Consider the following 12594-nt stretch of genomic DNA (forward strand, 5'->3'; position numbering starts at 1 on the left):
GGTAATTTAATTTCCATATTGTATTAATTGTGTGGATTGAGTTTTGAGTTCTTATTCTTAATCATTTTTTTTTCCCAGTCTCAGAGATGCACTCATACAGACACCTTGTAAGTTTGATCTGAGGCTTCGTGCAAATAAGAATCATATTGGAGAATAAATCAAAGCTATTGGCATACCTCCTAGAGCAGAGTAATTTTTCAAAACAACCTGAAACTACCGTGCTGCAAGGGTGGAGAAGCAACACTGGAAATGGGTGCTCATAATACACAGTCTAATGGTACAGCAAGGAGCCCGGAGAAGCCGACAGAGATACACATTCTATTTTCCTCCCAATATCCGTAATTTCATTCTTAGCCCTGGCCTGAAATAGGTGAAAAGCTGACCAGAAAAATCAGCTTTATATAGAAATTCCTGGAAACAATGTATCATCATTGCCTTATACATTGTAAGCCGCCCTGAGTCTTCGGAGAAGGGCGGGGTATAAATGTAAACAAAAACAAAAACAAAAAAAAATCATCACAGTTTTAACATCAGAAGTGGAAGATCTGTAATTTATCTGGCTTTACTTGTAACTTCCCAGAATAGAGGAGTTGAGGAAAAAAATTATCCACAGAGAAATAGCCACTTGCTTATATTAACCAACACAAAATCTAAAGGCCTCTTCTGCCCGGTTACACATTGGAAGCTGAAAATGGATAAGCAGGCAAAGAGAAGGATTAACAGCACCAAGCAGCTCTATTTGCTCAGATGTCAACACCTGAAAATTAGTTACTAACACCAAAGAGATAATACTAGTATTATATAGTGTTTGTTTAAAACAGGGAGTTGAGGCTGCTGTGAAACTAGCAGTATTTAACATTGAAAGCATTAACTTAGAACCATGATGGCAAACCTGTGGCACGTGTAGCCATATCGACAGGTACTTGAGCTCAGCTCCCTCCTGCGCCCACCAGAAGTAGAGAAACAGGCTGTTTCCTGCCTCTGGAGGGCCTCGGGCGGTGGTGGGGAAGGCCTGTTTTTTGCTGTCATCAGGCTCCAGAGCCTTTCTAGGACTCTGGGAAGGGTGAAAACGGTTAGCAAATGGGCCGTTTTGGGCTTCTGGAGGGCCTCTGGGGCAGTGAGGAAGGCCATTTTCATCCTCCCAAGACTCCTAGAAAGGCTCTGGAGCCTGGTGAGACAGAAAAACAGGTTTACCGGACCATCATGTGCCAGGAGTGGGGGTCATGAGGGGGGTCACATGCGTGGGGGCAGGATGCATAAAATTATGGGTGTGGGGACCCCCCACTCCACCCCCTCCTCCTGGCACGCGATGGCAAAAAGGTTAGCCATCACTGACTTAGAAGTTCTCAATGATAATCAGATCCTTGTTAAATTCAGTCAGAAAGACAATCCAACAATCCATGTTTAGGTTTACTCACTCAGCATGGATTATTAGGAATCTTTGAAGGACATGGAACTTATATGTTGTGAAGTAATTGTTCCCCTGAACTAGCCACTCTTAAGCAATTCCTCTAAGAATGTCAAACTGACACACACTGAGCCGAAATGTGCCCCCAGCCCCAGGAAACAGATCTTAGTAATACTGTACACACAAGGTCATTATTAAATATAGTACATCCAGGGAAATGCTGATGGAATTTGTTGCAAGGATTCCCTTACTGACTGCTTGTCTGCAAGAAAGATAAACGGAAATAGCTGCAGCTTGTAATTTGCTCCTCTGGAACTTTCAGTGTTACATTCATTTCATTTGGAGCCATATAGAAATATAGTACTCCTATTCCAAAATACACAATGCACCAAAATAACATAAGTATGAATTACAACTATGGTCTTTATTTCAGTTTCAAGTAAAAGTTGATTAAGATACTCATAAGACTTACTTAAAGGCACGAAACACAGCTTGTTCTCAGTTCGTGTTCTCCTAATTTTCAAACAGAAAACCGTATCTGACCCAAAACAAATCACCTACTACCAGCTCAAATCAACAAGTACACACCTCATTCTTCAAAGAAAAAAATCCAAATTCACATTCAGCCACTCATATTAACATAGGGCCGCAAAGCATTTGGTTAGGATAGTGAGCTTGCAATGAATTTGATAAATGAGCCTAGTTTGGTCACTTATCAGGATTTCCCCCACCTCCAATCTTTACAGAGCAGAAATCCAAGTATAGCACAAAAAGGACATGTGTTACACTGAGGTATATACCCAGACCACCCACTTGATTGAAAAATATGAATGAAGGGTCTTGAACTAACATTATACAGTTTTCCATGCCGACTGAAAACTGATTAGTGAAGGAGTATGCCCTTTCAAAGACATTTTGGAATCAAAGAGGTGCATAATTATGAAGGTAAACATTTACTATTAATAACTGCAGATCTAGCCCTTGTTAATACAATGGGTTACTTATTACATAGGAAATGTTTATATTCCAGCTTCTACTATTAAACATTTCACGGAGCAGTTATTTTTGGCTGTACATCCTTGGCTTTAACAAAAATGTACTAATTTTGCCTATGAAAACAAGGTCCCAGGTTGCCATACTCCCAAAATCTGGCAACAAATACAAATTCTATTGACAGGAACCAGGGATACTCAAAACAACTTAATATTTCCTTCACTTCGGATCTGTTAAAAGCTTCTGCAAAATTATTTGGATTTACCTAGTTCATCCCACAGCTGCCTGTATTTGTCTGTCATTGCAGTTCCTTGTTGCCTCCAAAGTGACAGCCGTGGGTCAGCCATGAACTGTTCCGTTATCAGTGTCAGCATTCGAGCACCATTTGAATCTCTCATCTTTAACATCTCTCGCACCTACAATATAAAACATGTAGTTTAGTACAATTAAAAAAAAAACCAAATGAAATAATATATGAACAGAACAGAATAACAGAGTTGGAAGGGACCTTGGAGGTCTTTTAGTCCAACCCCCCTGCTTGGGCAGGAAACCCTACACCACTTCTGACAAATGGTTATCCAATATCTTCTTTAAAACTTATAGTGTTAGAGCATTCACAACTTCTGGAGGCAAATGAAGAATTGCCGGAAACAAGGGAGAGGTCAGTGGAAACACAGGATTATATCTGAACAATCAATATTGCTAATTTATACCAACAGTAAGTATTGTTACAGTAACACAATGTTTTAAAAAGTATTTATACAATGAAGAGACATTTTTTTTATTATGAAGTAGCCCAATATTGAGAAAACGATCTCATCTCGTCTTGTCTCGTCTGATATCAGAAAAGTAGAAACTAGAAAGGGGGAAATTATTAATTTACATTTAAAAATATTAAAAACTTTAATAAAAACATTAAAAAATAATAATAAATGCTTTCAAATGACGTTCCTCTAGCTTAGAGCTGTTGTTCTTGGCATTTAAGGAGAAGAAGGAGAAGTAAATGTTAACATGATGATAGACAAAAGCAGGAGTGGGATAAATGAGTGTACACTCTGTGTGCCACATCAGGGGTCTCCAACCTTGGCCACTTTAAGACTTGTGGACTTCAACTCCCAGAATTCCTCAGCCAGCTTTGCTACACGTGTAAACATCTACAATAAAGGGAGGAAAGAAGACATAGCTCCAGCATGCCAATTTTTTCTCTTGTCAATTAGGAAGCATGGATATATTTGCAAATTCCTACGTGGTTCAGTATAAATACAAAAGAGTAATAAACTAATTTGAAAATCCCACAATTTTGGATAAAAATAAAGCTTTTCATGGTAGCTCAAATGTACCATATTGCAAAAACCATTCTTTACAGAACACTTTGCACTCCTTCAGCATGAGAGGAGCCTATTCTGTAATCCAAGGTTCTTATGAACACTTTGGAAATAAAATTCACACACACTCTTAATAAAAATGCTTAAAATATTTACTTTTTTCCCCACCCAAATTGCTATAGACAGCAAATATTTTATTGATTATTCAAAGAACAAATTTAAGGAGAAATGCAAGGTAGAAGAACCACCAGCATTGTAAAAAGTCAAACAGGCACAAATCTATAATTGTTCCCCTGATTGGCAATAGTACTTCAATTATAAAGCACAAGTTATTATCTTATCAATGCAATACAATTATTAGAAATCTTAGCAGGTTGATCATTTCATGTTTGTCTGATGCTAAAGGTGTCCTGTTTTACTTCCAAGGCACACACTGATTTGGAAACACCAAACACAGAATATGTTGTTATTCTGATATTTAAGAGCCACCGTAGTGCAGTGGTTAGAATGCAGTATTGCAGGCTAACTCTGCCCACAGCCAGGAGTTCGATCCTGACTGGCTCAAGGTTGACTCAGCCTTCCATCCTTCGGAGGTGGGTAAAATGAGGACCCAGATTGTTGGGGGCAATATGCTGATGCTGTAAACCTCTTAGAGAGGGCTGTAAAGCACTATGAAGCAGTGTATAAGTCTAAGTACTATTGCTATTACTATTTTCCAACTTTGCATTGAACTGGCTTTAGCTTTAAATTCATACATTTCAACATTTCACTTTGAATCATACCAATCATACCAGTACTACTGTTGAATACAAACATTCTAATGTTCTACTACAAGTTTCAGTTTGTTCTATGCTTCTAACTCCCTATGCAGTGTGTGTATAATTCTGATAATAAAATATGCAAACCAGATCAACCAAATGGTGTCAATTTACTACAGATTCCATCCCATTGCCCAAGAAACAACAGAAGTGTTTGCAAAGCTCCTTACTTCATGCTCTATCATTCCTTACATTAAGTAACCATCTTCCCATGGCAGTACAGATTTCCCAATAAAAAACAATTGTAAGATTTATCACATGACATTAAATTATAAAAAAATAATACCAGTCACTTTTCTTTATATTTTGATACTTCTTTTATATTGGGGGGAAGGGCATACTATTATCAATACCAAAGCAATGACATTTAAAAATTCAAGAGATTTGTTTGGTTGGGTTTTGGCCATGTTGATCTGTATTTTTCCCAAAGAAACCGTTTACCATGAAGTACCTTCTTCTGTACCTTAAAATCTTCCAAATGGCCGAGATTTCTGAAAAATATAGCCCAAGAAACCCAGATGGTGTCAGCCCAAGAAATGGAGTGGGAACATTACTAAGAAGCTAAACATTGTGAAGTCAATGTAAGAACGAAAGATAAAGAAGTATTCTGTTATAATGAAAAAAATATCCCTTCTTACATACCTTTGCAAAAAGCAAATTGAGCTGTTTCCCTGATCCATGGTATCCACCCTGGGAAAGAAAGAGTTTAACTTGTTCCTGAACTTGCTCTTCATCCAAATGCCAGCAGTTTTCATCATCTATACTCGCTCCTGCTGTAGGATCAGGGGCACCTACACAGTAGAAACAAAGGCTATATGATGACTTAAATCTTTTTACCAGTACATGAGGATCCAGTTGTTCCCACCTAAAATAACAGTCATTGATGATTGATTGCACCTATTATATATGCACTGACATTAAGCACTGATATGGCAGAATTCTGTGCATATTTAGCACTCTAAAGGAACCTATGTGTGCACAGCTTTAGATTATTATGTCAGTGGCTAAGAGAAAACTTGAGCAATAGCTCTCCATGACATATAGGTATCATTATTCACTGGCAAAATATGTGCTTTGCACACAAATTCCATAGTCAGTCTTCAGCTTCTGAAATTAAAAGACTCTCAAATCTGATAAATCCCAAGTTGGTCCCTACTCTGTGGAACATCCTGGCCCCAGTGATCTGGCAGTCCCTTTCTGGAAGGCCATCAAGACCTGCTATTTACGCAGCACTGCAATAGTGTCGTGGAAGCCTATGGATAGTTGTTGAAGCATCCTAGGAGATTACTGGGGCACCAGGATTTGGGCGGAAGGGTTTAATTTATTTTTTAATTTTATGGTTTTATAGTTTGCAGTTTTATTATTGTTGCGAGCTGCCTACATGTTGCCACACCTTTAAATATATAAATGAATACCGTGTTTCCCCAAAAATAAGACCCTGTCTTATATTTTTTTGAACCCTGAAATAAGTGCTTGGCCTTATTTTTGGGGAGGTCTTATTGTTTTGGGGCGCGTGGAACAAGATGGGGCTTCTCTTGCCTTCTTACCTGATTTCCAGCTCTGTGTTAAATATTTTTGGGGAGGGCTTATTTTCAGGGAGGGGAAGCTTATTTTAGCGCATGCGCTCAAAAACCCGATTGGGCTTATTATCAGGGGATATCTTATCTTCAGGGAAACAGGGTAAATAATCTGACCTTGTGCAATAACTTCTATCTTTCTATCTCCTGTCCTCTCTATTTACTGTGGTTGGCTAGTAAATCAGAAGCACTGTTCAAGGTAGTCAACTCACTTTTTGGGAGGAATAAGAGAACTACACAGAACTACACTACTTGCATAGCAGCTTACCAATAAAACCACTCAGATTCAGAGGTAGGCTTCACATAATTGAACAACCGGTTCACCCCAGCATCGAAAATGTGAGCGCTTATGTGTGCGCCTTCTGCGTATGTGCGCAGTCTTCTGTGCATGCACTTTGCCTGCATACGTACTTCCACATATGCGCACGGCTAAAAAAATGCAGCTAAATAGGACAGCAAAGCATGAGGCGGGTGGATGGGTGGACGGGCCCACTCGCAGGTCACAACTATCAGTTCGCCTGAAACGGTCCAGACCAGCTAAATCCCACTCCTGCTCAGATTCCCACAAGCCTTGACTCTTCAAGGGCGGGGTCTAAAGTGATGACTGGGCAATATTTTTAATTATCTGGAGCTTCTTGCAGCCCGAAGATTCCAATAAGGTAGGCAAGGCACTCTCTATCCAGGCCCCTTCTTTGAGGCAGAAGAAGTGTGACTTCTTGGATCAGGAAAATAGTCCATGCAATGTAGGGGAGGGCATCCCCTCCCCAATTTGAAGGAGACTGTAATATGTCTTCTCATCAAGAGGCGTTTTCTGGATCCAGCGACACTGAATAACTCATGCAGTCTTCAATTTCTATTTTTGGACAAGGCTGTTGAAAAGATGGTGAGGGTCAATTGCGGCACCATCAAGAAAGCAGATTTTTTTGGAGCCCTTTCAGCCTGGGATCAGGTCCAGACATGGAACCAAAATAGTACTAGTTACTCAGGTCAGTGAGCTATGTCAGGATGGGGAAGAGGTAATATATTCTTCATGTCCTATGAGACTGCTCAACAGCAAGCATTCCTTCTGGAGATATTATGCGGGCTTCAGGCATTGTTTTATATTGGCACTGGTCCTTCATTACCAGGCGATTCCAGTCAGGGGATATGGGGCATGAGGGAAGGTTGGCTTAATAGGGCTTGATCTTTTTCACCTTTTTCTTGAACATGGGACTGCTGGAAGAAGTAACCTTGTAGTTTGAAGTAAGGTGACATTTAATTGGTTAAGTTGGAGACAACTGGAAATCTTGACTCAAATATCTGAACACTATTGGGCTTTGGATGGGACAAAACAGGCTAAAATTGAACACTGCTTTGGTAATATCATACTTGGAATACTACGCCAGTTTGGTCAGCTTGATACAAAAAAGATGTTGAGACTCTAGACAGAGTGCAAAGAAGAACAACAAAATTGATTAGCGGGATGGAGCTAAAACATGATAAATAATTGCAGGAACTGGGTATGGCTAGTCACAAGAGTAACTCACACCCTTATCACTTTCAAGATTCTTACAATATATTAAATATACATATTGTATTCATACCTTTGAAGACCACCAAGAAACTGCATCTGATAATACAATGCAGCAGGATATTTTTTTGTCAACAATCACCTAATAAAATGCACAGGTTTCCAATATGTTTTAAATGCACTTTACACTACTGCATATATGAAGGGTTCCCATGTAGTTTCCTTTTCTAGCTACTTTTTCTAACCAGAATTGAGTCACCGAATACATATCTCTCAAGAAAAACTACTTGTGGTTCACCAGTATTAGAGAATAACAAAGTGGCCCTGTCTGTGGTTATTATTCTAGGCATTTTATTGTTATTATGTTGTTTTGCATTATTTACCATAGGTGTTTTGTTTTGCTGTTTTTATATTTGTTTTTAATCAGGGTTGTTTTAGGTTAGGTGTTAACTATTAGAAATCTTTCAGAATTACAGCATAAATAAATAATGCATACCATTCAGGGGTGAAATGTAAAATTTGTTACTACCGGTTCTGTGGACGTGACTGGGTGGGCATGGCCAACTTTTTTTTTTTACTTTTAAAAGCATTTTTTCTACAACCTCTTCAGCTGAAAAGGCTGTAAAAATGCTTTTAAAAACCTCTGATGGTCAGGCAATTCAGCTGGGATTGCCAGAGAAGCCTTTTAAAAGCATTTTTTTACAACCTCTTTGGCCAAAGAGGTTGTAGAAAAAATGCTTTTAAAGGGTTCTGACAATCCCAGCTGAGTTGCCTGATCGCCAGAACCCTTTAAAAGCATTTTTTCTACAACTTCTTCAGCCGAAGAGTTTGAAAAAAAATGCTTTTAAAAGGTTCAGACGATCCCAGCTGAGCCGCACGATCATCAGAGGCTTTTTTTTTAACTTTTAAAAGCATTTTTTCGCCCAAAGAAAAAATGCTTTTAAAAGTTTTTTTTAAAAAAAAACCTCTGATGATCGCGCAGTTCAGCTGGCATGCGGTATTGGCAGGGATTTTTGCTACAGGTTCTCTGAACCACCCGCCACCATGCTACCGGATCAGGCAATCCGGTCCAAACCAGGAGCATTTCACCCCTGATACCATTCAAGATGGTTTGCACCATTTAAAATCAATGGAAAAATTAAAATGTTAAATAATCAGGCTAAAATATTTTTTAAGATCTAGTAAAAATTAAAGTAGGCAAATATAGGACACAACATTTTATGTCATTTATTTTGCCTGTGGTGTGAATGCCTTCTTAAAAAGGGTATTACTCTTTATAAAACAGAAAGGGGCAACACTTGACTATCTGAGAACAGCACTTTTAATTAATTTTTGACAGAGACCTACAATTAAGCAGTGCTTACAGTAACTTTGGTATTTCCAATTCCATTAGCAAAAAGCTCAAGACAACTGCACAAAATGGGCCAAGGTGGGACTACCTGCAATGGATTCATGAATGACCATTCAACTTTGGGTTATTTTTATTTCTATTTGTTTTTCATGCTTAAACTGGGATTGTAATGTTCTAGAAAATAGTTTTGCTCCATTTTAGTACCTATAAATATTTCATTATATCTAAAAAGTTGGGAAGTATTGAAATATAGGAAATGTAGGGAATTATTTAAATTATTTTTTATAAATATGGTAACTCAAGGTGGCAAACATACATAACACTACTTTCTCCTCCTATTTTTCCCACAATAACAAAAGGAGTTGCTGGCTCAATATAGAATATTACAGAAAAAATAAGTGGTATCAAAAGCATATGCATACTTTTATTACAGGAAGTAACAAGCTGATGAACCTTTCATAATTTTTCTTCCAGGTAAAGAATGAGTTTTCTGTTATTTTAAACAATAATTTCAAATGATTTGAATTATAACATATATTTTGAAAATGGAATATTTAAAGCCAAGAGGCTGTGACAAAATACCTTTGCTAGATGATATCAAACATCTAGTCAACACATCTGCAGCTGAAAACTAGGCCAGCCAGCTTATCTCCAGGAAATCTTAAAATGGCTGAAGAGTTGGTAATAATACTGAAAAGTCATTTTCCCTGACTTGCTCCGTTTCTCCAAGTTATCCATCTTAACCACAAGGAACAAATGTTTCCTAAAAGCTTAAACAGTGAGCACATACTCTTAACCTCCAACTTAAGACAACTAATAATACTTGATATATAATGGAAAATATTAGTTATCCCTCAATGTTTACTAGCTAGCTTTCCAGTTCTGAGATGCTGTACTGTCACAGTTTGTCAAGAGATTCTTTCCGTCAAGACTTGCTTACAGTATATCCACCCATCGAGGTCATAGTAGAGGAGGGGACAGAATTCAAAGTTGATTGAATGTTATCATATCAAGCCAGAACTCTTGATTTTAAGAAAAGTGACCACAGCCAAATGAAGAAGCAAATTCAAATAAAACCTGCTCTGAGTTGGAGGGTAAGATCCTATGGTGCCTGAAGCCAACAGGAAGAGAAGCTCAGGAAGATCGCAGGTCCATATTAGAGGTATTAAAGTTAAAGTTCCATTTAAAGTTAAAGTTCCATCTGCACGGTAAATTAAAGTTCCATCTGCACGGTAAGTGGGAGGGGCAGATATGGCGGAAGTGAGGGGTCGTATCGATCTTTGGGGGCGCGTGCTCGATGTCTGAAGGCAATCACGCGCCCCGACCCCTCAGACTTCTCCCGTTCCCCAGGTGGCCAAGTCCCTCAGAGCTTGGGCCTCCGGTTGATGTTGTGCAACGCACGGTCCGTGGTTAACCAGGCCCCCCTAATTTGTGATCTTATACAGGGGGGATCCGCGGACCTTATGGGCGTTACGGAAACCTGGTTGGGCACGGAGGGGGGGTGCCCCTTATTGAAATGTGCCCACCAGGTTTCCGAGCATTCCATCAACCGAGGGCCCAAGATAGGGGTGGGGCGGGTGACGGTTGTTATTAAGGAGAGTCTAGAGCCGAGGGAGACCACTATATCTCAGATTGCCGGTTGTGAATCCCTCTTTGTGAGGTGGGGTCATAGGGGTCAGATGGGCTTGTTGGTCACGTACCTGGCTCCTTGCTGCGTGACAACAGCCCTGCCTGAGCTGCTGGAGGTGCTTGCTGGGGTGGCGGTTGAGACCCCCAGACTTATAGTTATGGGGGACTTTAACTTGCCATCGACCGGCATGTCATCGACAGTAGCTCGGGAGTTCATGGCCTCCATGTCAGGCCTTGGACCTGACACAAGTAGTTGATGGCCCTACTCACATTGGGGGAAGCACACTGGATCTGATTTTTATCTCTGGACAGTGGTTGAAGGATCTGGACTTGAGAGATCTAGTCATTGAACCTTTGTCATGGTCAGATCACTCTCTCCTTCGTCTGGACTTTCGGACCGCCACTCAACACCGCAGGGAGACGGGACCAATACGTTGGTTCCGTCCCAGGCGCCTGATGGACCCAGAGAGGTTCCGGACGGAGCTTGGGCCGTTTCCTGAGGATCTGGCTCATGGCACGGCTGAAGAACTAGTCGTGGCCTGGGAACTGGCCGCGGCTGGGGCTCTAGACCGCGTCGTGCCTTTGCAGCCTCTGACCCGGCGTAGGTCTCAACCGGCTCCTTGGTTCTCCGAGGAGCTGAGAGAGATGAAACGCCAGAGAAGACGCCTAGAGAGTTCCTGGAGGTCCAGCCGTTCGGAGGCTGATCGGACACTAGTTAGGTCATATAGTAGGACCTACCTAGTGGCATTGAGGGAAGCGAGACGTTGTTACGTCTCCTCCCTCATTGCGTCAGCAGATAACCGCCCGGCCACCCTGTTTCGGATGACCCGCTCTCTTCTTCAACAGGGGGAGCAGGATGACCCATTACAGGGACATGCCGAGGAGTTTAGTGGTTATCTATACGATAAAATCGTTCAGCTTCGGGATGGCTTGGATCAAAATTGGGTGGATCCAGGTGAGAGGTAGGAGAGCCGTCTTGTTGAGACTGTTTGGGATGAATTTGACCCTGTGGCTCCCAAGGACATGGACAGGTTATTGGGGAGGTTGAATGCCACCACATGTTTACTGGACCCGTGCCCTTCCTGGCTGGTACTGGCCACGCAGGAGGTGACACGAGGCTGGCTCCGGGGGATTACTAACGCTTCTTTGTTGGAGGGGGTCTTTCCAGCTGCCTTGAAAGAGGCGGTGGTGAGACCCCTCCTCAAGAAGCCTTCCCTGGACCCAGCTGTTTTAGGTAATTATCGTCCGGTCTCCAACCTTCGCTTTGTGGCGAAGGTTGTAGAGAGTGTGGTGGCATGTCAATTACCCCAATACCTGCATGAAACTGTCTATCTAGACCCGTTCCAGTCCGGCTTTCGGCCCGGATACAGTACGGAGACGGCTTTGGTCGCGTTGGTGGATGATCTTTGGAGGGCCAGGGATAGGGGTTATTCCTCTGCCCTGGTCCTATTAGACCTCTCAGCGGCTTTTGATACCATCGACCATGGTATCCTGCTGCACCGGTTGGAGAGTTTGGGAGTGGGAGGCATTGTTTATCGGTGGTTCTCCTCCTATCTCTCTGACCGGTCGCAGACGGTGTTGACAGGGGGGCAGAGATCGACCCCGAGGCGCCTCACTTGTGGGGTGCCGCAGGGGTCGATTCTCTCGCCCCTCCTGTTCAACCTCTATATGAAGCCATTGGGTGAGATCATCAGTGGTTTTGGGGTGAGGTACCAACTGTACGCTAATGACACGCAGCTGTACTTTTCCACCCCAGGCCACCCCAACGAAGCTATCGATGTACTGTCCCGGTGTCTGGAAGCCGTACGGGTCTGGATGGGGAGAAACAGGCTCAAGCTCAATCCCTCCAAGACGAAGTGGCTGTGGATGCCGGCACCCCGGTACAGTCAGCTGCAATTGCGGCTGACTGTTGGGGGCGAGTCACTGGCCCTGATGGAAAGGGTGCGCAACTTGGGCGTTCTCCTGGATGGACGGTTGTCTTTC

General features: G+C 41.7%; 1 protein-coding gene across 2 annotated transcripts in view; it reads right to left on the bottom strand.

Moving 5' to 3' along the window:
• The window catches only part of ZSWIM6 (zinc finger SWIM-type containing 6), a 120478-nt gene that overhangs the window by 56753 nt on the left and 51131 nt on the right, over window positions 1–12594 (bottom strand). For both annotated transcript variants that reach the window (XM_058170041.1, XM_058170042.1), the window contains exons 3-4: window positions 5187–5335; window positions 2667–2817 (exon numbers count right to left, since the gene is read on the bottom strand). In XM_058170041.1, coding sequence (XP_058026024.1) covers window positions 2667–2817; window positions 5187–5335 — 300 coding nt within the window. The remainder of the gene's footprint in view (window positions 1–2666; window positions 2818–5186; window positions 5336–12594) is intronic.

This window comes from Ahaetulla prasina, chromosome 2 (assembly GCF_028640845.1).
Source record: "Ahaetulla prasina isolate Xishuangbanna chromosome 2, ASM2864084v1, whole genome shotgun sequence".
Classification (NCBI taxonomy): Eukaryota; Metazoa; Chordata; class Lepidosauria; order Squamata; family Colubridae; genus Ahaetulla; species Ahaetulla prasina.